The sequence below is a fragment of the Euphorbia lathyris genome, chromosome 7, assembly GCF_963576675.1.
Source record: "Euphorbia lathyris chromosome 7, ddEupLath1.1, whole genome shotgun sequence".
Classification (NCBI taxonomy): Eukaryota; Viridiplantae; Streptophyta; class Magnoliopsida; order Malpighiales; family Euphorbiaceae; genus Euphorbia; species Euphorbia lathyris.
In genome coordinates this window covers 68,829,409-68,856,972 of record NC_088916.1, presented here as the reverse complement: position 1 = coordinate 68,856,972, position 27,564 = coordinate 68,829,409, and the positions used below count along the sequence as shown (strand labels likewise).

The 27,564-nt window shown below is 36.2% G+C and overlaps 2 protein-coding genes and 1 long non-coding RNA gene across 3 annotated transcripts; 2 read left to right on the top strand and 1 right to left on the bottom strand.

The window, feature by feature from the left end:
- Positions 1–10,333: 10,333 nt before the first annotated feature.
- LOC136201211 (uncharacterized) lies at positions 10,334–11,726 on the top strand. Its single transcript, XR_010673743.1, has 2 exons — positions 10,334–10,531; positions 11,416–11,726. It is a non-coding gene; the product is annotated as an uncharacterized lncRNA (long non-coding RNA).
- A 938-nt stretch (positions 11,727–12,664) lies between these two features.
- LOC136235789 (uncharacterized) lies at positions 12,665–14,473 on the bottom strand. Its single transcript, XM_066025818.1, has 3 exons — positions 14,460–14,473; positions 13,427–14,368; positions 12,665–13,176 (listed from the first exon to the last, which is right to left on the bottom strand). Exons 1-2 carry the CDS (start codon positions 14,466–14,468, stop codon positions 13,787–13,789), a joined length of 591 nt encoding a protein of 196 aa, XP_065881890.1. The 5' UTR covers positions 14,469–14,473; the 3' UTR covers positions 12,665–13,176; positions 13,427–13,786.
- Positions 14,474–17,817: 3,344 nt separating this feature from the next.
- On the top strand, positions 17,818–26,859 carry LOC136201285 (uncharacterized). Its single transcript, XM_065991914.1, has 17 exons — positions 17,818–18,162; positions 18,242–18,284; positions 18,781–18,902; positions 19,060–19,167; positions 20,046–20,190; positions 20,268–20,359; positions 20,741–20,834; positions 20,951–21,443; positions 21,669–21,811; positions 22,179–22,522; positions 22,712–22,882; positions 23,570–23,860; positions 23,954–24,358; positions 24,438–24,482; positions 24,579–24,661; positions 25,747–25,837; positions 26,449–26,859. Exons 1-17 carry the CDS (start codon positions 17,983–17,985, stop codon positions 26,524–26,526), a joined length of 2,928 nt encoding a protein of 975 aa, XP_065847986.1. The 5' UTR covers positions 17,818–17,982; the 3' UTR covers positions 26,527–26,859.
- The last annotated feature ends 705 nt before the right edge of the window (positions 26,860–27,564 follow it).

Here is a 27,564-nt window from a genome sequence, read left to right as displayed (position 1 = left end):
AAAGAAAGGAAGCATAAACTTGCGAGTGGGAAATGGAGCAAGAGTTGCCGCCCTCGCAATTGGAGATTATGTTTTACCTTTGCCCTCTGGGCTTGTAATAGAATTAAGGAATTGTTTATACGTTCCTGAGATGTCTCGTAACATTATTTCTATTAGCTGTCTTGTTGACGACGGTTTTCATATTTCAATAAAAGACAAGAGTTGCAATATTTATAAAGATTCGATCTTTTATTTTTCGGGAATTTCACAAAATGGGATTTATGTGTTAGATAACAAAATTCCTGCTTTTGCAATTGATACCAAAAGACATAAGCTAGATAATTCAACTTACTTGTGGCATTGTCGTTTAGGCCATATAAACAAGAGACGCATGCTAAAGCTACATTCAGATGGGCTTATATATCCAATCGATTCCGAATCATTGGAAATATGAGAATCATGTTTAAAAGGTAAAATGATAAAGACACCCTTTAGCAATAAAGGTGAGCGTGTATCAGACACTCTAGGACTCATTCATTCAGATGTATGCGGTCCTATGTCGGTCCAAGCAAGAGGAGGATTCAGATACTTCATAAGCTTCATAGATGACCATACTCGATATGGTTACATCTACTTGATGAGGCACAAATCAGAAGCTTTTTGACAAGTTCAAATGCTTCAAGAATGAAGTAGAAAATCAATTAGGAAAGAAAATAAAGACGCTTCGATCCGATCGAGGTGGCGAATATCTTTCTGATGATTTTCTGAATTATCTAACTGAATGTGGGATATGCTCACAATGGACACCTCCCTATACACCACAACACAATGGTGTATCCGAGAGGAGAAACCGTACCCTATTAGATATGGTACGATCCATGATGAGCATGGCCTTACTTCCAAAGACGTTCTGGGGCTATGCCTTAGAAACTGCCCTCTTCACCCTGAACCGAGTACCAACTAAATCCGCTAGTTCCACACCATATGAATTGTTCGTTGGTAGGAAACCCGTGTTCTCATTTATGAGAGTATGGGGTTGTTCAGCGTATGTCAAATGCATAGCGTCCGACAAACTAGATTCTAAATCTGATAAATGTTTCTTCATTGGATATCCCAGGGAAACCGTAGGGTATTACTTCTATCATCCAGATGATCAGAAAGTAATAGTATCCAAGCACGCAACCTTCTTAGAGAAAGAGTTTCTCGAAGAAACATAAAAGGGAAGCGTGATTGAACTCGATGAAGTTCAAGAGGAAGAAACATCGACTGAAACAACAGAAGCGGTTGAGGTACCCGAAGAAGTCCCATTAGATGAGACTCCAGTGGCACCTATTCGTAGATCACGAAGAGTTCGTGAACTCCCAGTTAGATATGGTTTTCTAGTGGGAGATGATAACGAGGTTCCCGTGTTGGACGACGAACCCGAAAACTACGAAGAGGCTCTTACTAGTCCAGATTCTAAAGCATGGCTTGAGGCCATGGATTCTGAAATGGATTCCATGTATGCTAACCAAGTGTGGACTTTGGTTGATCCACCCGAAGGGATAATTCCCATTGGGTGCAGGTGGATCTTCAAAAAGAAGACTGACATGGATGGAAAGGTTAGCACCTACAAGGCTAGGCTGGTAGCGAAAGGATATCGTCAGAAACAAGGTGTTGATTATGACGAAACCTTCTCTCCTATTGCTATGTCCAAATCAATCAGAATCATGCTTGCTATTGCCGCTCACTACGATTATGAGATCTGGCAAATGGATGTGAAAACAGCTTTCCTAAATGGAAACCTGCTTGAGGATGTATACATGATGCAGCCTGAAGGTTTCATATCAAAGGATGCAAATAAAGTTTGCAAACTTCAGAGATCCATTTATGGACTCAAGCAAGCATCTAGAAGCTGGAACAAGCGTTTTGACGAAACCATAAAACAATTTGGTTTCGAACAAAATTGCGAAGAAGCTTGCATTTACAAGAAAGCAAGTGGGAGCTCTATAGCATTTCTCATACTATATGTGGACGATATACTGTTGATGGGAAATGACATTGCTCTATTACAGTCGGTAAAAGTATGGTTATCCGGTAACTTCTCAATGAAAGACCTTGGTGAAGCAGCTTATATACTTGGTATAAAGATCTAGAGAGATAGATTGAGAAGACTGCTTGGTCTTTCACAGGCTACATACATTGAAAAGGTGCTAAATCGGTTTAGCATGCTTGAATCGAAACGAGGTAACTTACCCATGCTACATGGAGTAAAGTTAAACAATCATCAATGTCCTAAAACTGATGATGACAAACGACGCATGGCTGTAGTCCCGTACGCCAGCGCGATTGGTTTGATTATGTATGCTATGCTATGCACTAGACCTGACGTAGCGTTCGCGTTATCTGTAATGAGTCGTTACCAAGGGAATCCGGGAGACGAGCATTGGATTGCCGTCAAGAACATTCTTAAGTACTTGAGAAGGACTAAAGATATGTTCCTAGTGTACGGAGAAGGAGATCTTTAAATTGAAGGATTTTCAGACGCTAGTCATCTCACAGATGAGAATGATTTTAAATCCCAATCAGGATACCTGTTTATCTTGAATGGGGGCGCGGTCAGTTGGAAAAGTTCCAACCAGGGAAGCGTAGCTTTCTCTACGACCGAGTCAGAGTACATCGCTGCTGCGGAAGCAGCAAAGGAAGCAGTTTGGATTAGAAAGTTCATTACAGAACTAGGTGTGGTGCCTGACATTGTCAATCCCATTACTCTGTACTGTGATAACAATGGAGCCATTGCACAAGCAAAGGAACCACGGTCTCATAATGCATCCAAGAACTACCTAAAGCGATACCACATCATAAGAGAGATTGTGGCTAGAGGAGATGTGAGAATAGAAAGAGTACCTACAGAGGACAATGTTGCAGATCCGTTGACAAAGCCTTTAACCCAGAAAGTACATGATCGTCATTTAACTTCTACTGGGATAAGTTTTAGAAACAATTGGCTTTAGTCCAAGTGGGAGTATGTTGGGGTTTAGTGTCCTATAGACAATTGTTGCAGGATACAAACTTAATGTAAATGAATTGTTCTTTATATCATTTGTTTTAATGAGATATATGTTTTATAACTATATATAAAGGCAATCTCTTTTAAGCACTAAATAAAGTCTAATAAAAGGAAATCCGTAAGTTTGTTTAAAGTGATTATAAAGTGTTCATATACAAGCATGAAGTGAGACAAAACTTTATAATAAACTAATAAACTTAAAACCACCCCAAGTCAAGTGATATGTTTAGGATTGATATATCACTGTTGAGACTTGTATGTAACAATGTCTTCTGTTCGACAGAAAGCTGATCTCACAAGCTTCATATATATAGATATCTGGACAGTTACATAGATCCGATGAAACGTCGTTCATTAGGATTGGGGATCCGATTTGAGATAACAGGATGGGTAGATTCATCCTTGTCACCTGTTCATCTCATTGGTATTAATAGGTATAACTAATCCTCAGACTCAAAGGAATGTTAATTGGTCATCCTGAATTACTGAATGTGAGACTTTGATCCCGCGGTCCTACGATCCTTAACAGAGATGACTCTGGGGTGTGAACTGCAAAGGTTGGGTGTCACAGGAGGTAATGTCAGGGTAGTTATACATTGGATTGAGCATTTATCACTCCCGATTAATGGGAGATACATCCAAGGATCGCTTGTGGAAGACTCGACTCTAAATCCTTGCAAGGTGATAGCTTAAGAGTAAGAAATACAGATTTCACTTAACCTATCTATTTGAGTTGACTCGGCCTATACAAGTAAAATGAACGTCTCGCTCTATGTGACTTGACATCACCCATAGTCATAAGATTCAGTTCAAGGATGTAGTTGATAAAGGATCGAATTATACTGTAACTAATACGGAAGGGTTAACGACAGAATCAACATGTCTTCTTAACGGACTCTGGGGGAATGATTACAGACTTGCCAATAACATACTCAGTACATCATTCCGTTATGCAAGGATTAAATATAATTCTTGAAGAAATTAATTTAATAGTTGCATACGGCCAGAAGTAGTAAGAACCTAATGGATCACACATAAGACTTGGAACCAAAAGAGAGATGGATGTCATTAATAGATGGAAGCCCAATTGAGCCCAGTAAGGCCCATTTAAATAGAGGGGGCCGAAATTTATATATAATAAATAAGGAATTATTTTAATTCCATTAATCCTAATTTGATTAGGTTTATGAATTAAATTAATTAAGAGATAATTAAGTTAGGAGTTTTAATTAGATTAATATACTCCTATTATTATCCAATTAGGTTATTTATTATTATCCTAGATATATTAGATGTATTATAAGATAATAATTGGGAATCCTATCCCAAATTGAATTCCTATTAAGTAACCTATTCCTATCTAACTAGGGTTTAGATACAAGTTATTATATATACCCCCTACTACATGAATTTCGACTAAGCCTAACCCCTCCCCTCATTGTGATTTTCGAAACATACAATTAGAGAGAGAAAGTGAATTCACATCCCCTAGTTCGTGGACAAGAATTCATACGGCTTCCATCGATCGATTAATTTCATCTATCTTTCTTTCTCTTTGATCTTGTGTTGGTTAATTAGAGGCAATCTATTTTGGTTGCATCTCATACGGTTGATTCTAACTTAACCTCACCGTGTTATACTTCGTGCTTGGGAACTCGGAGAAGAATTGTGGGCGCTTCTTTAACAACGGTAGATTGTTCTTCAAAAGGTATTTCTTCTTATCCCTCTTTATATGAAATAACGATTAACGGATCCTATGGTTAAAAGGAAGTAGGCTAAAATTTTATATTTCCGCTGCTATACCTTAGCCTTAATTTCCTTCACACATCGTACGTGGAGAGTCGGCTCTGATACCAATTGTAACACCCTGGTCCAATACCATGTAGATATTGTCCGCTCTGGCCCAATTCCAACACATTGGGCCTCACGACTTTAAAACGCGTCTGCATGTATTGGATTCAAATCTTACTAATAAGCCCCAATCACTCCCTCTCCATTTATGATGTGGGATTCAGTTCATTCCTGCCCCCATCGCCATCCCTTAGGGCCGCTCCTTGATCAGGCCTTCTATCTCGACGCCACCCACTTCGGACCGGGTCATTACAGGCCCACCAGCTTTCGCCTGGTTCATCCCCGAACCACACATCATACATGGAGAGTCGGCTCTGATACCAATTGTAACACCCTGGTCCAATACCATGTAGATATTGTCCACTCTGGCCCAATTCCAACATATTGGGCCTCACGGATTTAAAACGCGTCTGCATGTATTGGATTCACATCTTACTAATAAGCCCCAATCACTTCCTCTCCATTTCCGATATGGGATTCAGTTCATTCCTGCCCCCATCGCCATCCCTTAGGACCGCTCCTTGCTCAGGCCTTCTACCCGGCGCCACCCACTCCGGACCGGGTCGTTACATTCAAACCGTCTGAGACAACCTACAATAAATCAAAAAATTCATAACCAAAGGAAAATCCAAATCACTGAAATGTAGAGAGACAACGAATCGGAAGCAAACTCACCAGCAATTCGCTTTGAAATAGATTAGATTGAGCTCTCTCCCTAGTGCATCATTTATGAAAAAAAATAAGAAAAAATAGATATTTATAATCTGTATTGAACCCATCAACTAACTCAGGAGTTCAATTAGTATTGAACCCAAGAAGAAGGAAATCGATCGAGCTAGGGAGTTACCGTCACATTTGGAGAAGAAGTTGAGAGAAAGAAGAAGACCGTAATCAATTTTCTACAAACACAGAGAAGTCAAAATGAGGAAGACAGTAGTTTGAGGGTGGAGATGATAAGGTTTAGAGCGAGAAAAGATAAAAATAAGAATCAGTTTTCACAAAAGGTGGTATTTCAAGCAGTTGAGAAGAATATGGAAATAAGCAGAGTTGGTTTCTTTAACAAACACTTACAAAAATACGATTTTAATTTAATTTTAATTGCATTATAAATAATAAATAAAAATTAAAGAAATACTTTAGAAAAATGCCACATCACCAAAAGCTTTAAAATGCAGCCACAACATCAATTTTAGTATCTAGTTTTTAATATATTAATAGATAGATTATAAAATAATATTCATCCTAATTGCAGATAAATCACGCATTTAAAATTAATAAGTGCTAATTCAGTGTCTAAACACGCTAAGTAATTGTATTTTGACATGTAAACGTAAAATCTAGTGTTGCAACAGGTTACAAAATGTAAAAATAAAAATTAGTGATGCTATGGTTTAGTTTAGAGGTCATGGATGTAATTTACTCTCTATATAGGGTAAATTACATCCATGGTCACTGAACTTTGTTCGCTTTCATGGTAGGAACACTAAACTTCAAAACGTGATATAAAAGCCACTGAACTTTATAATAAATTAAATTTATAACCACTATTACCATTGCGTATTATGACTTTTGACTCCTCTTTTTAACTTGTAATTCTAAATTTAAAGTTTTCCCATTATTTTTTTTGAATAAAAAAACAATGCATTAATGAGCCAGATTATGACAAAATTGTAACAATAAATCAAAAACAGAACTCGGCAATAAAGTAAAAAAATGAAGGGCAAGTGGATAAACGAGAAGACTGTGCTAATACATGTGTCATCTCATTCGCTTGCCATCGTATCCATTTGACTGAGTAAGAGTCATTTGATGTTAGAATCGATCGAATTTGAATAATTCTATCCCCAAATTCAAAATCATCAACAAAACTAGAATTTATTGCATCAATCACTTGTTTAGCATCAGATTCGAAAACCACATTCCTTATTCCATCAGTTTTGAGCCATTGCATAGCCTGTAATAGAGCTTCAGCCTCACATTCTCGTGTTGTCGGACAACATAAAAGACCCGCACATCTCCCCATTACAAACTGCCCCTGTGCATCTCGTACTACTGCTCCCATCCCTGCACGACCATCAGTGTTAAAACATGCGGCATCAACACAACACGAGAGAAAACCTTTCGATGGCGGGTGCCAAGCCGTGCAACTAGCAAATGAAATTTTCCTGCTACTGTATTTCTGATCTGCTATTCCCCCGTAGTAGTCTGATTCCTCAAGGCATTTGCTTCTGACTAATCATTAAGTATTGTGCAAGCTTGAGCCACAATTTGATCTGTTGTGTGAATCTCATACTGCCAAAGACGGGTATTTCTACCATAAACTCCAGAGGTGCATCAAAAATGTTTTCACAATTTGTTCTGGTGCTGCTCTAATCATATTATGAAACCATGCTATCAAGTTCTCAACCACTGTTGCCTCCACATTAATTCGATCCACAAGTTCCGCCTTCTGCCACACTCTTATAGCTCATGTACATTCAATAAAAAGATGCCATCCATCCTCCCAAGGTTCGTTACATATCACACAAGTACTACATACATGTAGCCCACGTAATTGAAGATTCACACGCGTTGGGAGACAATTGCGTGCTAGTTGCCAGCCAAAATACTGAACCTTGTGTGGAATTTCAGCATACCATAATTTTTTCCAGGCTCCCTGAATATGAAATCTCTCTCCTGCTTCCAACGTTGTAGCCAATCGGTAAGAACTTTTCACTGTGTAACGTCCTGAAGAATGGAATTTCCATATTAACCGATCCTCACTACTCAAAGTACCCACAGATAGTTTATGAATTTCTGTAATATCTCTATGCTCGAAAATTTCCTTCAATAGCTCTTCATCCCAATCCCTAGAATTATGGATAAACAAATCATTTACTTTCAAATACTCCAACCCTTCCACCACAGGAGTTCGTATATACCATCCTCCTCATCACGCAACCATCTCTTACTCCACACATTTATTTATTGACCGTTTCCAATTTTCCATCTGATTCCTTCTTTAATGATTAGTTGAGAACTCCAGATACTTCGTCATATAAAACTTGGTGAATGCCCTAATGAGGCCCCATAAAATCCCCTTTCGGATAATATTTAGCTTTGAAAACTCTACTAAAAAGTGAAGATGGATTGGTAAATAACCGTCATCCCTGTTTTCCCAACATAGCAAGATTAAAGGGTATAAAATTTCGGAAACTCAATCGTCCCAACAATTTTGGAGCACATAATTTGTTCCATGCCATCCAATTCAGTCCTCTCTCACCTGACTTTTTATTACCCCACCAAAACGAATTCAACATTCACTGTAATTCCTTAGCCGTTGATATAGGGAGCATGAATACACTCATGAAATAGATTGGGATGGCTTACCCTGCTGCTCGAATAAGTGTAGCCTTGCCAGCTTTTGATATTCCTTTTCCTCTCCAGCGCTGTAGCCGTTGCCATAACCTGTCTCTGAAGTGTGCAAATATTGCTCGTTTCGTTCTACCCACCAACGATGGAAGATCCAGATATCTTCCCATATTCAATGGACTAGTAATACCCAAAATGCTAGAAATTCCCATGGTCAGGTCATTTGCCACATTTTTACTGAACATGATTCCAGATTTTTGAAAATTTATAGCTTGCCTTGAAGCTAATTCATATGATCTGAGTAATTTTTTTAAGACTTTAATCTCAGATATGATAGCTTGGCAAAATAAGAATGCATCATCAGCAAAGAGCAAATGTGAAATTGCAGGCGCTCTTCGCTTAACTCGGCAACTATGCAGTAAACACATATTCTCAGCTGCCACCAATAATGACGTCAACCCTTCAACACAAAGCAGAAATAAGTACGGTGATAGTAGACCACCTTGACAGAGTCCTCTTTTTGGGCAAACAGGACCAACCAATTGATCATTTATTCTAACCATATATTGCACAAAAGATACACAATACATTATCAAATTAATCCATTTATCTGCAAAACCCAACTTTAGCATCAATTCTCTTAGATAATTCCAATCCACGTGTTAACAATCATTTGTTATATATTGGTGTTAGAAAAGGTTGGGTACAACAATAAAAGATTGAGTACTATAGAATATAGATATAATTTACCTATTAATTCATGATTAAATTATATTTTGCCCATAAATTGAATGGGTAAATTATACTCATGGCCATTGAATTTTACTCATTTGGCCACTTAATTTTAATTCTTGATGGTATGACTACTGAATTTTACACATTTTCAAAATCGGTAGCCACTCAACTTTAATTAACGCCTCAAAATAACCGTTAACGACCTCAAAAGGAAAATATTCAAGCATTAACGTTGTTCAGAACAACATTTACCATGAAACCACATTTTTTATTTTCCAAAATCACATTTTTTTGGAGTTTTCTCTCTCTAAAAATTCACACTCTCTCCTAAACAAACAATCATATGATTAACTTCAAAACGAAAATTTTCAAGAATTAAAGTTCCTTAGAATATCATTAAATCTTCGAATTTTTTATTTTGAGGCCGTCATAGGTCGTTTTGAGGCGTTGAGTGACCACCAATGTTAAAAAGTGTAAAGTTTAATGATCATACTGTTAAGAATTAAAGTTCAGTAACCACAAGGTTGAAATAGATAAAACTCAATGGCCATGGGTGTAATTTACCCTAAATTGAATATATGATTGAATAAAAAAATAAAAAAATAAAGGCAAAACGCACCATTTGGCCCCTGACCTATACAAAATTTGTGCATTTGGCCCCTGACCTATTAGTTGGTCACATTTGACTCTTGACCTATACAATTAAATAAGGCTTAATGCATATATACACACTTAAACTTGGCAAGTTTTGCCTAATGACACTCTGAACTTTTAAAATAACCTATCACACACTTATAGTTGGTTTTAAAAACGTATCGCACACCTATAGTTGGCTTTAAAAACCTATCGCACGCCTATAGTTGGCTCATTCGGACCTCCTACACATAAAATCGTTGATTTTTCGTCTTTGACGGATGAAGTGGCATACCGAACGAACTCCCGTACTTTTCCTTTTTTTCTATAACACGCATACCATCTCGTTCGTTAAAGACGAAAGATCAACGATTTTGTGTGTAGGAGGTCCGAATGAGCCAACTATAGGTGTGTAATAGATTTTTAAAGCCAACTATAGGTGTGCAATAGGTTTTTAAAGCCAACTATAGGTGTGTGATAGGTTATTTTAAAAGTTCAGGGTGCCAATAGACAAAACGTGCCAAGTTCAAGGGTGTAATTATGCATTAAACCATTAAATAAAATCTAACCCATTTTGAATGGAGATTTAACAGAATTTTATTCTGTTAGTGACGTGACAATTATAACCAATATAAAAATGACATGTCTTATAACAAAAAATTATTTTCGATATAGACATAATGACATGGCAAGATAAATATTTTTACAATAAAAAAAACTTAAACTATTCAACTTCCTTCCTTTCACCGTTGACGTTCGCAACTTTCAGGACTCCTTCCGACTTCTGCAACTCTCATTTTTCCATTGATCAGGTTCAGCAACTTCACGATTGTGACTCTTCCTTCATCCTTCCCTGCGATTTCGTGATTCCTGCCTACTATTCCTTCCCTGTTGTCGTCTTAGACTTCTCCTTCCTGCAAGTTCGCGATTCAGGTATCTTTTATTGTTCAATCTTTTACTGCAAATTCATTCACCTTAAACGACTCAGAGACTTCACATAATTTGTTCCTATACCTTTATCTCAAATTCCAAGTATCTTTTACTTTTTTTACTTTTCAATCTAAGAGAAATATGAATTCTAATAGAAACGAATTAGGGAAACATGTTATCTCAATCCAATTATATGTGTAAATCCTTAAATCATTAAGCTCTAATGTCTGCTATATTTCTAATTCCTAATTTAGGTGTGTAAAGCCTTTTACCAATTGATGTCATTGGAACCTCCATTTCTAAGCTGTTTGCGTGGTATTTTTTCTGTGTCTTTGTCTGAAACCTAGAGTCTGTATTGCAAATGGAATATATTAAATCTTGTTGGTTTTGCTGATTGTTTTTTTCAGTTTTGCAAAATTTGTTCGAGTACCAGGAATCTTGGTATTGTGCAAGAGGTCTCTCTAAGCCAAATTATAGCTTTTACTTCACAAATCTCCTTATGTAGCTGATATGTTGGCTTCTATTCTTTTTCCAAAAATCTTCTGAACTTTTTTGATCAGTTTACTGTTATCAGAGATGGTTCTACATGATTCTTCCTTTTAAAAGAGGCTTGAGTACAAAGGTATCAAAAGTTTTTGTTAACTCCCCAATTTCCTAAAGCTTCAATGAAGAACAATATTTTTTTCCTTAGACATCATATAATGATTATAAGTACTATGACCGAGAAGGTTGCTTGCTCTGATTGACCATTTAATCTGATATACTATCACTTTGAAATTCGTTAGCATGATTTGCTTTATTTTTTTTCTTACCTACATGAAGACACATTTCAAGTAATGCAGATTTTATGAATTGTTGTGTTCTGAGATTCTGTTTTTTTATTGTAGAACCAGAGAAAGAAAGGAATATGTAACTACTAGAACTTGAAGATTTTATGAACTGTTGTTGTGTTCTGAGATTTTGTTCTACAATTGAAGCTTGGTAAAGCGAGGAGCAAAGATCATTCAAGTGAATTTCGCTTTTGAGGACTTGAAGATTTGACAATCTTTGTTGTATTGTAATTACTAGGAATTGTGGACATTTTTTGTTGTTTCAAAATTAGTAGAAATAGAAATTTGGTTTGTAATTGCTAGAAATTGGACCATGTCCTATGTACTATCCGGATATTATTCGTGGAATGAATGTCAATCTTGAGATATTATTTGTGGAATGCAATGTTTAGACATTATTTTTGGGATAAGGTACCAAAATAGGCCTATGATTTTTGGAGAAGTATCAATTCAGGCTCCACGTACAAAATAGCACAAATATAGGTTTAACGTTTAAAAAATGTATCAATTTAAGCCTCGATAACGGATTGAACACGTCATTCCTATTACTCCATTAGGTTCTCATTTATCCCTCCACATACAATTGACATAACTTAACAGAGTGATACAATGACGTGTCTCGTTCCGTTATCAATGACTAAATTGATACCCTCTTTAAAACGTTAAGCCTATATTGATGTTATTTTGTACGTGAAGCCTAAATTGATACTTCCAAATTTATATTTATTTGTCGATGGGTTTGACTCATTTTTGGAGTGCTGTAATGTGTCTAAAACTCTCCACTAACCAAAATTAACAACATTGAATTGCACTAACCAAAATTCTCATCTACCAACAACTTATCTTCATTCCAAATTGTTTCAATGGATTTTTAGATTTGTCAGTAGCTACTTCATATTTCTGATATAATTTGTAAGGAGTGAAATGCTAAGTCCTCTACATATGAAAATTAACAAAATTAATTACCCTAACTAGGAAGTTTATCCAGAAGTTATCAAGAAAACAACACACAAATTACTCATTGTTATCCACTTGTCCAAATGTGTCCTCATTGAGAAACATCAAAAGTGATCTGGTTTTCTCCAGCTCACTATGCATCATCTTGTATCCATCTTAACTAGTTGGTCAATATGAACTAATAAAGTGGTGAAACTCAAGTTTATAACCAAATCCACCACAATTCTCGTCATTTTTGTCTAAGTGCAGCCATAGCTGAAATCAACCCAGCAGCAGCATTAGCTATCACTGTTGTTGCTGTAGTATAAAAAATGTGCCAAAACCCCTATAAAAACCTGTAATTCCTTCATGTTGCATTAAATATTACCAAAATATACCAAAATGACCTAAAATATATCAAAATGTTCCAAAATGACCCAAAATGTGTCAAATATACCAAAATGAACCAATATGTACCGAAATATACCAAAATGAACCAATATGTACCCGGAATGTACCAAAATATACCAAAATGAACTAAAAAGCTTAGCCAAATGTTTTTACACCACCAAACTAAACAGCTTCAAGCTACGGTTGACTACTTGACCCTTCAATAATATTCTTTGTTTTCTTCACCATGGCGAGTTGTGCCAAAGTCATTTGTCTTATCTCTTTCTTCGAATGAGATCTTGGAACACTCATCTCATTTGCAAACTTGATAGATTCACTAATGGAAGATTGTAAATTTGCTTCATTTGATGTTCTGAATCATGCCCTGCTTGTTGACGGTGTTGGTTCAGGGGTCGTTGTTGTTACTGTAGATTGCTGAGATATTGTCATTGCTTGTTTCTTTGATTTTCTCTTCCTAGAAGGAGGAACGTACTGTATAGGGGGACAAATATAAAAACAGAATGATGAGATAACCACTTAAATATGTAGCAACTAAAAAAAAGGCATATTTGTAACAAATCATCACTAACTAAAAAATGGCATCTTTATAACAAATCATTATAAACTAAAAACAATATTTTATAACAGGTGATTATCAACACCAAAATGACAGATTTATACAAATCATTATCAATACTAATACCCGACAGATTTGCAATATATAAACAAACAAAACTTATACCTGAGGATTATCCTTTTTCTTTGGACATGTTCTAACATTGTGACTTGTATCTTTGCAAAGGCTACATTTCATAACCAATCCTAACCGTGTAAACTTGCATGTCTTCTTTTTTCTTTCTTCAGTTGGATCTTTTCTCCTGTTTCTCTTCGGCCTTCCAGGCATAACCTTAAATGGCGGTGGTAAGCAACCTCCCAATCCCAAATCATCTAACATATCTATCCCTTTCACCGGCTTGAAGCTAAATGAATACGCCATCACATAGGTCGCTTTGTTGTACCATGAACTCATATAGTCCGTTACTTCTCTCTTTGATGCATGAATGCATGCTATAGCATGGAGACAAGGTATCCCGGTCAGATCCTATTCTCTACATGAGCATTCTCTCTTTGAAAGATCAACTGTATGACGCTTTGCAAAATTGAAGATTAATGTCACCTCATAGGCCTCCTCACCGTTCCAGTCAATGATCCAGTCATGTGATTGCAATTCATTTTTCCCAACCTTTTCCATTGCTTTGGGGCTGATATTTCCTTTCCAACTATCAACTGATTTTCTCTTACTCACATTTCTTTTCATAATTTGTTGCCTAATCTCATCCACCATACTGATGATAGGCTTCGTCCTAGCATCCAAAATCCACCCATTAAATGTTTCACACATATTGTTGTCTACCAGATCACACTTGGCATCTTTGGAGAAAAAGGCATTACACCAAGTGTGTAACGGATACTCTGCAACTGCCTCAAAAATACCATCACCCAATAATTTCAATTGTTTTGTATTCTCTGTCAGTTGATTCATGTATGTACTTTTTGACACTGCCCAAAAAGCCACTTTCCTCTCATCACCCCTAAACCTCTTTGACCACGCAGCATAAATGTGTCTCGCACACATTCTATGATAAGCCTCTGGTATCACTTCCCTTACTGCAACAATCAATCCCTACAATCATTGCCAACTTAATATATGAGAATAACAATACAATGTAAATTTAAAAGATAATATATGATATTCCAAATAGAATGTAAATTACCTTTTGCATGTCTGATATAATGCACCTTCCTTCAAGTCAAGATCAGCTTTTAACCGTATCAAAAACCATGACCAATTAGTTGTATTCTCAACCTCGCACACAGCCCATGCAATAGGAAACATCTGATTGTTCCCATCTCTCCCTACAGCACATAGAAGTTGTCCTTTGCATATCCCCTTTAAAAAGCAACCATCAAACCCAAGAATTGGTCTACAACCAGCTTTCCATCCTTTCTTCAAGGCCTCAAAACATACGTAAAACCTAAAGAAAGTTGGTTCCCCCCCTTCCGATAGTAGCCTACTACTAACCAGACATGTAGTCCCAGGGTTCGACTTCCTAATTTGACCAACATAGTTATATAATCGTGCATATTGTATTGTGTAATCCCCAATCAATTCTCTAAGAATTCTTCTTTTTGCATTTCTACATGCTGAGATTCCAACATGGATTTTAAGATCACTCTTTGCAAGTTTCACCAAGTCAGATAGTTTTATGGCAGGGTGAATGATGATAAATGTTTTATATTGTAATGCAATGAATTTACTGTTGGCTCTTTGAATCTTATTCAACCTACGACATTGGTGATTGGGAATGTAGGTTCTCACAGTTAAATGCCCTTTTGCTCCTATGTCACTAACATACAACACCCATGGATAACCCTTATCCCCTTTACACACGACCCTTAACCTTAATGGCTCATTCTTAGTCATTCTGAAATCTACTCCTTTAATGATAGCATATTTAGTCACTGCTAATCTAAATTGGTCTGCACTATCAAACACCATATCAAGACAAAAAACTGGCAAATGGGCTTTACTATCAAACTTAATCACATCTCTCTTAATTCTAAGTGCATCATTTTTATACTCATCATCAGAATCACTGTAATAACTTCCATAATCGCTGCTATCGTAATATACAGACCTATCAGATTCTTCACTACTACTGTCTAACCCTCCAAGATCATCCATCTCATTGTAATTGACATTCTCATCAATAACAATCTCACCTCCTACATTCTCATCAATAATATCATCCCCAATAATCTGTACTTCTAATCCTCTACACAACTTCTCTTTAGAAATTCCTTTCAACCTATTCCTATAAGTTCTCACATTTTCCCTAGCATTAATAAGCTCATCATCCTCATCATCAGTTAATTGGTCGATCGACACAACAAACTCATCATATGTTTGGTGATGGTCTATGGTGTTTTTCTCAATATAAGGTTCATAGTGAAACCGCAACTCATCGGTTTCAACTTCATTTTGCATATGTTCACCCCTCACATCATTTACAAAGTCATTTTGTGAGAAACCATGCACATGTTGTACAAATATATCTAAACTGTTCCCGTTACCTAAATTTTGCAACTTAGCAATTTCAAGTACCTCCTTATCATTCCTCACTAAACAAAGCTTATTAGTCAATTTGCATTTCACATATATGTACTTTACCTCACTACACCCTAACTCTTTAATGTATGATAATATGTTTGGATAAGAAAGCATATCGAGGTCCAATGAATTATCCACAATTTCAACCTTTCCCCTTAAATACTGAATCGGCTCATCTGATGTTAACAACCCACTATGGATAACTACTAACTTAATATATATATTGTCCCCCATCCTGTATACAATCCAAAAAATAAAACAAAATTCAAAGTTAAGTTAGTATGTAATATTCAGAGTAATACCATTTAGAGTATGATTAAAGTTCAAATTATGTTCTTTCTACATCATAATTTCAAACAAGGTCAATTTTTACTCAATTAAAGCACACCAACAATAAAGAAAAAAATATAAAGTAAATCATGTTAATGAATTTTAGAGTGATAGCATATCAAATTAAACAGTCAATCAGAGCAAGCAACCTCCTCGAGCATAATACTTATCATCATTATATGTTGTCTAGAGGAAAGAAGAAAAAAAATATCATTCTTCATTGAAGCTTTAAGAAATTGGAGAGTTAACAGAAGTTTTTGACACCTCTACGCTTAATGATCTTCAATAAAACATCATAGAAAAGGAAAAAAATATACAGAAGATACTCAAGTCTCGATGTGATAAAGACGAGATTGATGACTCAGGTTAACAAGGAGGTATCAGGTGCAATGTATGGCGGGGTTTTTGAAACTGTGAAGCAGATATTGAAAGAGGAAGGATGGGTTGAGTTTAGCAGAGGAATGGGTCCTAGAGTTTTGCACAATGCATGTTTTTCAGCGTTGGGTTACTTTGCATTTGAGACTGCTAGACTTACCATTTTGAATCACTATTTGCACCGTAAAGAGTCGTCTGAATTGGATGTTGCTCCTACTTGAGTGTAGTGATGCCGTCAATTCAATTCTAATCCTTTTTATTTGAAGTTTTTCAACTTACTTAGAACTGCTTGTTTGTTTATTTGTACACTTTTGATTTTTTGACGAATCATAAATGTCGTCTGAGTTGGATGTTGCATACTGCCAATTCCAATTCCAATTCCAATTCCAATCTCAATCTTAATCTGGCCTTTCATTTTTGGTTTGCAAGCTAAAATTGGTTATTGTTTGTTTATTTGTACACATTTTGATGTTTTTGTGATACTCTTTGACATACTTTTTTGCACGCATATGGATTGTTACAATCAAAGTGGTTTTTTACATTACTCCAATCATGTGATTGTATAGGTGATGTTGAGTGGAAAGGTTGAAGATATGAGTTTGAAGTGCTTGTAATTGATACTAATTTCATGGTCAAGTTATACTAATTTATTTAAAAAATTATGTGAAGTCGTCTGAGTCGTTTAAGGTGAATGAATTTGCAATAAAGGATTGAACAATAAAAAAATACCTGAATCGCGAACTTGCAGGAAGGAGAAGTCTAAGACGACAGCAGGGAAGGAATCGCAGGCAGGAATCACGAAATCGCAGGGAAGGATGAAGGAAGAGTCGCAATCGTGAAGTTGCTGAACCTGATCGATGGAAAAATAAGAGTTGCAGAAGTCTGGAAGGAGTCCTGAAAGTTGCGAACGTCAACGGTGGAAGGAAGGAAGTTGAATAGTTTAAGTTTTTTTTTACTGTAAAAATATTTATCTTGCCATGTTATTATGGAAAATAATTTTTTTGTTATGACACATGTTATTTTTATATTGGTTATAATTGTCATGTCACTAACACAGAATAAAATTCTGTTAAATCTCCATTTAAAATGGGTTAGATTTTATTTAATTGTATAGTTCAAGTGTCAAATGTGACAAACTAATAGATCAGGGGCTAAATGCATAAATTTTATATAGATAAGAGGCCAAATGGTGCGTTTTGCCAAAAATAAATAACAATTCAATTTGAACTATAGCTCGTTTTGATGGCGCACGATAAGCTTAATAGGTTCATTGCCACTGATACAGATGAGCTACACGACTCTCACCCTTTTCCTTCCCGCCTTTTTTTTATTATTATTTGTTTAATTCTAATTGCAAATTCCCTAATTTTGCCAATTCAAAAGCACACCCAGTCTCAGACACTGTCTTTGCAGCAGAGAAGATGTTGAAGACGAAGACATTCAATGGGGCGAATGTGTTCATGTCGCGGAACTTAGTTCCACCGGAGGTTTTCGACGCTCTTCTTGATGCTCTCAAGCTCAACGGCGCCGAAGTCTTGCTTTGCTGCGATCCTTCCCGAAACGGCCCAAACGATTACCACATCATTTCCTCTCCTGACCACGTTAGTAATGCCTACTCATTGTATGTCTTCCCTACTTTCTCTGTTTCATTTCGCTTAAATTTTTATTTTCCTCTTTCAGGAGAAATTCGAGGATCTTAAAGCTAAGGGATGCAATTTGCTAGGTATTTGTTGTCAATTTATATTTTCTTTAGGTTTATGTTTTGAAGTGTTTTTGCTGCTTCGAATCTCATTTTTGCCGCTTGATTTTGATATTTATTAGCTCTTAACTCTTTACTGAAGAGTTTGAATTTTGATGTAATGACATTTATTATTTGATAAATAAATAGGACATGGATAATGTTGGTTCAACTTATTTTAGTTCAATGCAGTCTATTGTTCTTGTGAAAGCCTCTGATCATATTTCTACTTTGTCTGATTAAATTTATAGTCAGCTTAATAAGAAAAAGAGAAGTAAAGAGGGGAAACATAGAAGAAGATGCAAATGATTTTGCATAGTTCCATTACCATGCTGTAGTATACACAAAGTAAATCCAGAAAGGGCCAAGTAGTCAATGAACTCTTATTGGATAAATAACTTAGGTGTCCTAATATTAATGTGTATTATGGAGTATTGCTGACACTTTTTTTTTTTTCCTAATCTCATTTATTACCGGAAAGGTCCTCAGTGTGTGCTTTCATGTGCAAAAGAACATAGGGCACTTCCCAAACAAGGTTTCACTTGTTGCCTTGCAATGGATGGTGTTCGAGTACTTGCCTCTGGATTTGAAATCGATGAAAAGGTAGGATTATTACAGGCCTACAAAAGGTTAAAATATGTATTGCTCTTGTTTCTGAACCTACTATAGCTTATGGTTGGATTCTTGATTGTTTCTCCTTCCCATCATTATTGCCCGATCATTGTTACTGACCTTTTTGATTATTATGATTGCAACACAGGTTAAAATAGAAAACATGGTAACAGCAATGGGAGGACAGTTGCTCACTAGAGCAACTTTGGATGTTAGTTTTGTTGTTGTAAAGAATGTTTTGGCTGCAAAATACAAGGTTGGGAACTGCACTTAAGTTTATTTTGTGATTAATTTTTTTTTTTACTAACAAGTTACTGTTTTGCGAATGTGATTACTTAAATGTCTTGTTTGCTCTCTTTTTCTCCCTTACATATGTTGCATGTATGCATCTTAGGTTGTTACTGGGAGGAATCAACTTCAAATTCTTGAATACTTGTAATTGGTGATAAATAGATCTTGTTGGACTTGGCTTTGCTCCTATTTGGTGTTTTGGGTTGTTGACCACGATTATTGAGCTTGAAGGCCAAAAGTTCAATTTAGCCCCTGAATTTGTAGTTTATGGCCATTTTTGGGTCAGAATGATCTTTTTTTTTTTCTTGCCAAATCAGCCCAATTTGGATGAAACAAAAAAGTCTATAGTGAACTTTTATTAGAGAGATAATTTTCGGAAAGTTGTCCCTCAAATAAAATTTAGTGGTTAAATTGGATCTAGAGCCCATCTGAGTTTAATAGTCCTCGTTTAAGCCTAGATGTGAAAGAGTTATTGGTTATTTTGCTACAGGAAAGATTGCTTTGTTATTCACCTCGTGTATTAGAGATTTATGTTGTCTTCTCATTTCATAATGGTTGTTAGTTAATGCTAACCTTTCCAAAGTTAGATTTTTTTCTTTTGAACTTGTCTGAGTGTTTGGATTTGTACACAAGGTGGTCCCATCCACATGGTTTGTGCTTCTGCACAAGCCTTGGAACTTCAGATTAGAAAGCTTTTACCATGGTACTGAGTGGCTGCTACCATCTGCCTCATAATCACTGAATCTCTAATATCCTTGTAAAGATTTAGGATATTTTCAACCAATAACCATATATTTGTAATTCAATAAGTATCAACTTCTTAATTTCTTTTTCCTGCTGCAGTGGGCCTTAAATATTCTGAAGAAACCAGCTGTTACTGTTAATTGGTTATATCAATGCTGGACTGAGCATCGTGTTGTTCCTCAAGAGTCCTACAAAGTTCTTCCATTTTGTGGATTAGTGATATGTGTTACCAGAATACCTGCAGGTTATGACATAAGCTATCTGTCATTGTTACTCCAATGTAACTATCTCTGCTAATACTATTTTGTTGCCCTCTCTCAGATGAGCGGAAGGAGATTGAGAAAATTATTACACAAAATGGTGGGAAATATTCTGCTGAGCTGACAAAAACTTGCACCCATTTGATCTGTGATATATCCTTTTCATGGTTCCTCAAGAAATATATCTTGATTTTTCTTTCTAATGTCATTCTTGAATTTATTACTTATCTCTGCATTATGGTGTGTTTTATCATCCCTCATATGCCCTTGTCTCCTTAAATTGTTGATTTAAAATAAGCGACTGCTGTTTCTTGCATGACTTCAAGTACTAATACCGTTTCTTCCTACAGTACCTAGTTTTTATTATAATCCTCTTTAGCAATCAAAATCTAGAAAGAAAAATACCTATCTTTTAGGATCATTTTCCTACAAACTTTTTCTTTGCAAATTGCACTTCCCGTCATAATTTACATTTGAAAGGTTTCTTAAGTTTTAAATGAGGATGGAAACTTTTATTTTCTTGACTTCTGGCAAGCTCCGGAAGGTGATAAGTACAAGGTTGCTCGAAGGTGGGGCCACATTCATATTGTAACTCAGAAATGGTTTCAACAATCTATTGCTAGAAGAAGTAAGCTTTATGTCAATTATGTTCTTTCTTGTTCTGATAATCTTTGATTTCCCTTGAAGATTTTTGAGTTCTATCAGCTGTAACCAACTCTGCATTTTATCTTCTTTGATGTATAGCATGCCTTAATGAGGACTCCTATCCTGTTCAGGGTGGTTCAGTATCTTCAAATAAGACTGTGAAGACTTCCTCATTACTGCAGCATAGCCAAGACAAAGCTGCTGGAAATTCATCATCCGTCCAAACTCCAGTGCCTGCACAATCCTATTTGCCATCTCATTCTTGTGCTGGGTTTTCTGATTCAGATTTAGAAGCTACTCTCTCACAGAACATGTCTTCTATGTTTTCGGATCCTCCTGTCTTAATGAAAGAGGTGCTTGATGAAATGCCTGCAGCACAACCCAGTAACCAGACATGCTTTGATGATTGTGTTGCCGATGACTCTCAATCTGAAGATGATTTGTACTTGTCAGAGTGTAGGATTTCACTTGTTGGATTTGAAGCTTGTGAATTGCGCAAATTGGTTAATATTGTGCGTAGAGGTGGGGGTTCCCGGTATATGTCTTTCAATGATAAATTGACACATATTGTAGTTGGAGCTCCAACAGAGGTGTAAGTATTTTCTGAATATGCAATATCAAATTAATGAGTGCATTTCTACATGCTAATTAATGTTCAGTGCCTTTCGTAATGTCATATTTGTTTCAGCTTGATCTCAATTTGATAATGTTCTACTACTGATTAAGTTTACCTGCTAAGCTAGGTGATATTGAGGAGTTCTGTTATACTGCATTTTCTATTTTGTTGGTCTAAGATATGCTTACATTTTTCATCCAGCGAAAAAAGGGAGCTGAGAGGGCTTGCTGCTTCAGGTGTTATTCATGTTGTTAGATCCACCTGGCTTGAAGATTGCGATCGTGAAAAGAAAGAAATACCTGTTGTCAGGCAACATATTGCATATGATTTACTTCTTCCTAAAGGTTTCTGTGATGCTTCTCTTTTAGTTTGTCTTTTGAACCCATTGCTAAAAGCTTAAGCTGATAGTTATGGCCCAATTCATATTAATATCTAAAACACCCCCGCACGCGAAAACCTATTGGGCTTGAAGCATGTGCAAAACAGATACCATGTCATGGAACCAATTAAACTAAAAGCTTAAGCTGATAGTTAAAGCCCAACTCATATTAATGTCTATTGTTTCTTCCCCATATTTGTGTTCGTGTGATGCAGATATGTTGCGAGGTTTTTTTTTTTTTTTTTTCATTGGGTTGATTTATTTTTAAAGTATATGGAATTTCTGGCATGCATGCATGTGCTATATCCTGATGCTATGTTCTCATTACTTAGATTCTATGGTCTCCAACAAAGGAGCAGTAGCTGGTACATATGGTACCAATCAAGGTAAAATCTCCAGTATCAAGTCAAGCTCTCAATCTGACAAGTTTCTGGCAAGTGAAAGCTTTGGTGATGTGATGGTATCATCATTGGAGAAAAATGTAGAAGTGAAACAAAAAATCAACACAAATGGGAGTGCAAATGTGAGACAATCCCAGCAGAACCTGTTTTCAGTTAATGATCAAAGGAAAGGTGGTAAGAAGATGCAACATAATTCCAGCAGTCAAAATCAGAAGGAATTGAATGTGTTCAAGGGGAAAAGTTTTTGCTTTTCTAATTCCTTTCCCAAAGATAGGGTATGTACGTTGAAAATTGTGTCCAAGATAGGTAGAACTATCTACTAGAGTGAATCAGTTGTTTGAGAAAACTCTTAGTGGTTTATAGGTTTTATTGCTTAATTTACTCTGTATAATCATGCTGTACTTATTTTTTTCTCAAATGGCCTATGTTCATTCGTCATCATGTATTTAACTTTTTCATTTCAGAGAGCTGAAATTGTTTACTGGGTGAGCCAAGGGGGAGGGAAAATGGTGGAAGATCATGCAATACAGAATGTGAACTTCATAATTGAATGCCATGGTGTGGTACCAAGGTCTAGTATGGATGTTACTAGAGCTACTTGTGTATCTAGTCATTGGGTCCGGTCTTGTTTAGAGGTATGCTTCACTGACTTTTTAAGTGACCGTATTGTATTCCTGCTGAACTTTAAAGCACAGGAATTTCACTTGAACTTGTCTTATGATAAGAGAAAATTTGGAATGAGAAGAAGAGCTAACATTTAGAACTTTTCTTATGCTCCTTGCTCTTCTTAGATTATGTGCAGATCATATCATCATGCTTCTAATATTTTACTGAATGGACCTTTATTATAATCACGTGTGCATTGAAAGGAGTGAACATTAGGTTTGCAAACTTTGCATGGGATGCTCTTTTGATTCAAGATCAGGACATGATATTTCTCCTAAATACTTTTTGGACTTCTTACAGCTTTTTCATCATGTATGTGCAACTTATACTGACTCTATCTCTCCAATAACATTAGAAACTGAAATAAAAACGATCTCTTTTTTCTATCTGGAGAGCACGGAAAGAAATGCCTTTTCACCTGACAAGTTCTATGCCTAGGTTCTCATTGCCACCCCACCCCGAACTTTTCTTGACTAGTAGTCTTCTTGTTGCTGCTATGTCTATGGCTGTGGCTACCGCTTTCTGTTCTTGCTATTTCCTGTTTCCAACTTGAGAAACTTTTTAATCGATAGTACTTGGATAGTGGTTTTGTTTGTTTAGATGTTTTCTTAATCCACCCCACTTTGAATTTCTAATGATTGTTGCTTCTATTGAAGGGTGAAAGCTTGCTGGATGTTTGTAGCCATATTATATATTCTCCGCTTCCCTGCCAGATACCTTTGCCTGGTTTTGAGAACTTAAGGTTTTGCATCTCACAGTATGAGGAGAAAGATAGATTACTGTTAAGAAACTTGTGCTTTATTCTGGGAGCTAAATTTGTGGAGAAACTGACTAGAAAGGTTACCCATCTATTATGCAAGTTTACAGAAGGACCAAAATATGAGGCTGCTTGTAAATGGGGCATATGCTCAATCACATCTGAGTGGATATATGAAAGTGTCAGGCAGGTATATTCTTGATACTCTCTGTGCATTGTGAGTGGTGTGATCATTAATATTGATCTAAATAAACATTAGCATGCAATGTGCTCCTTTTGACAGAATAAAGTTGTCGCGGTTGATGGGTTTCACCCTAAAGAAGTTACTTCTCAAGACCGGGGGGCAGGAACATACATGGTAAGCCAAGCTTGTGGAATGATATCTGGAGAGTCATCTCAATTTATAAGCCAGTCACAGGACCTTAGAAGTTCAGTTATTCAAACTAGTTCTAGAAGAATCAATAGCTTTACAGAAGAGGCCCAAAAGCCTATTGATTACTCTAAAAAGGCGAGGCTCCTTGAAACTGGTGAGGAGAAGGTGTTGCTTTCTTCTGAAGTTCGTTTAGATGATCCAATAGGCGACAAAAAATCCGTTGGAGACGAAAATTCAAAAGATAATGTAGAATCTTCTCATAGTGTTCCTGATGTAGCTGCTGCTATTGAGGACTTATTAGAGCAGACAAGCAAGGTTAAGTTGCTAATAATGATTTATCAATTGGTGTGTTGATTTTAGTTTATTTATTAATTTATGCTGTTTTTACTTGTAGATTCATGATCAGCAATCTCTGGGTGAAACAGTGTGTGATAAAAATGTATCCCTATATTCTGATTATTCTTTTTTTTTGTTTTTGTTTTTTTAATATGCATATTAGACTTGTACTTCTGTTTAATCCTTGACCATGGAACAGCTTTATTCATCTGATCCGATTCTTGGTGAAGAACATGGGGGATCTCCCTCTGTCATTGGGTTACCGACCCACTGGCTAAACAGGTAACCTGCTTATTCTTGTAGTAGCGTATTGTTATCTATAACTTGGTATTGAGTTCTATTTGTTCAAGTGATAGTTTAATCCTGCGATGTGATGATTTCATGATATCATGTACTTAATTCTGCAATGCTTCACAATCCATCACGTAGAGCTTGAAACTTATACAATACATACACAGCCCTCCAAGTTGGCCATAAAAAGCGGATTGCTCCTGGACTTCGAAAATAACTTGATTAAAGCAATCATTTGGCTCCTTGAACTTACTTAAAAGTTACATATTGGCCTCCTGAACTTAGAAAGTGACATGTTGGCCTCCTGAACTTGATTAAAGTGACCTATTGGCCTCCTGAACTTGCTTAAAGTGACCTATTCGTCTCCTGAACTTGTTTAAAGTATTACACGCTGTTCAAACCTCCCCTTGCTCTGCCACCTAGGACTTAGCTGGCTAAACAACTTCAAAAGGCTAATTGGTCTTTTTCAAAGGGATCAGTGTTGTTAAAGGCGCAAGGCGCACTAAGGCGCAAGGGGGGTCCTGGAGCCTTGGCGCAAGGCGCAACTTAAGGCGCGCGCCCGAGCGACTCGAGGCGCACCAAAAAAAAAAAATCATAAATTTATAAAACTAGTCATAAATAATCAAAAACCAACAATAAACCATAAAATGCACTAGTTAAGTTCTAGTTAACTACTAAGACATAATCTAAAACTCATAAAATTTTGGCAGCTGCGAGTTATGTGCGATGATGTCTTCTATTCTTTTCTTTTTTGAAGTTAGAAAACCCTAAAATACCCTAAAAAACCTAATATACCCTCAACTCAACCCTAAAATACCATAAGGAAGCCAAGGCGCGCCAAGGCGCGCGCCTTACTGCCCGCGCCCGCCTTTGGTCACCAGAGGCGCTAAGGCTGGAGCCTTAGCCGAGGCGCGCCTTTAACAACACTGGATCATTAGACTTTTATGTACAAGTTTGGGGGGTAGGGAGGTATTAAACATATAATTTAACTAGGCTTCTTTGTTTCTCCTTTCTCTTTTACATGTATCCTTTGCTAATCCTCTATTTAACTTCTCTGTATGCTTATTTCTTTACAGAACTGGGGAAAAAGATAAGCCATCCAATTCTTCTAGAGACATAACCAAAGGAATATATTATGGTTTCAGCGAAACTCAAACAGAGTCTCAGGTTTCTTCTCGTGCTCATGTTCAATTTGTTGGTTATTCCATGTCGATTGTATTTTGGCAAAAAGCATCCTGAGGCCTATGGATCACTCCTATTTTGGTGGATTGAGCCTCTAATCTTTTATTTCGACACATCATACTCTTGATCATTTAGTTTTGTTCACATTAAGTCCCTTGCTTGCCAAAGTAGTTAGTTGTGAATATCAAATCCATTTAAAAGATCGTTACCAAATATCATGTGTCTGAAATTGTATCTTTTACAGTTCCAAATAGAGTTTTTACAATTTCTCTATAGCTACATTACACATTTAACAAACTGCATTCAGACTGTTAAAAATGCAAATTCTGAACACTCATAAAATGAATAATGTTTTTGTTAACCGAATTTTATGTTCAAGGCTGATTTTTTCTGGTCATCAAGAGCTTAGTGTGACCAAAATATAAAAAGAAATCAAGGTCTTAATGTATTGAAATAAAAAATCAGGGGGTCAATCTACCAAAATCAGAATGATCAGGAGTCTCGGGATGCTCTTTTTGCCTTATATTTTTAGTATTCCATTGGTTTTAAGTGGATATATTCCATGCTGATAATGGTTCTGGACATTGTGAAAACAGGTGGTTGTTTATGAAGAAGATTTGTCAGGCAGGCAAATGCTTATAGACAGGGTTCGAACCCGAAGTAGCTTAACATAAGAGAGCACAACTTCATAAAAGGAGATAAAATTTTATGGAACTGAGGTCCAATTGCCATTCCAAGGCTGTCATTAGCTGATCGAGGTAAATGTTTGTGGTTTCGAATCAGTATATTGTCCGACCTTGATATCATGAACCGTAAGGAAATTTTGTAGAAGGTTCCGGAATCAAACTGGTCCTGAATCATTCAGATTATCGTGAGACAGTCAAGAGTATACAAAGCTCACGTAGGAACTGGAATCAGTATGCCTGGTGACTGAGGCATTAACCAGTTCCAATTTATGTAGATCGAATTATAATGATGTGTATAAATTTTCATGCAATTTTTGTTTTCATCAGCGTAATACAGATGCATAATGCAAATTTAGTTTTCATCCAAATGCCTCGATCGCTACAGCATGGGAAATAAAAGGAAAAAGTATTCTTAGGCTTTTTTTTCTTCTTCTTTTTAAGGTTAGCCTCGTTAAAAAAAACCTTCCCCAGGTCAAGGGAACCCAAAAAAGGAAAAAGAGTGCTAATGAATTTATTGCATCTCGTGTCAAACTGTCGGAATAGTATAGAGTTCTTGAGCTATTGATTAATTATAACACATTAAGGAAAAGACAACTTTAGGCCTATTTTTTTCTCAAAAAAAAAAAAAAGTTTGCATTTTTAGTAATTCGGAACAATTTTTAATGTAACTAATGTGACTTTAAAGAAACTATAAAATCTTTCTTATGAACTGTAAAAAATGCAATTTGCAATTTTATATGGAGATGAAATAAGTATTTGATGCTAATAATGAAAAAGCTTTGAGGATATTCCCCTATTTCAAATCCTATTTTCTGGCTTTTTTGTTATCTTTTTGTACAGATTTTCAGATACAGTCGACGAATCCTAGATTTAGCAACTTAAGAATAATAGTCATGTTCTCTCTCTAAACAAGATAATAATAATAAGGGTAATTAATTTATTAGTCTCTATATTTTGACAAAACACACTGTTTAGTCCCTGTACTTTCAAAAACACATGGTAAAGTCCCTAACCTTTTTCTCAGTG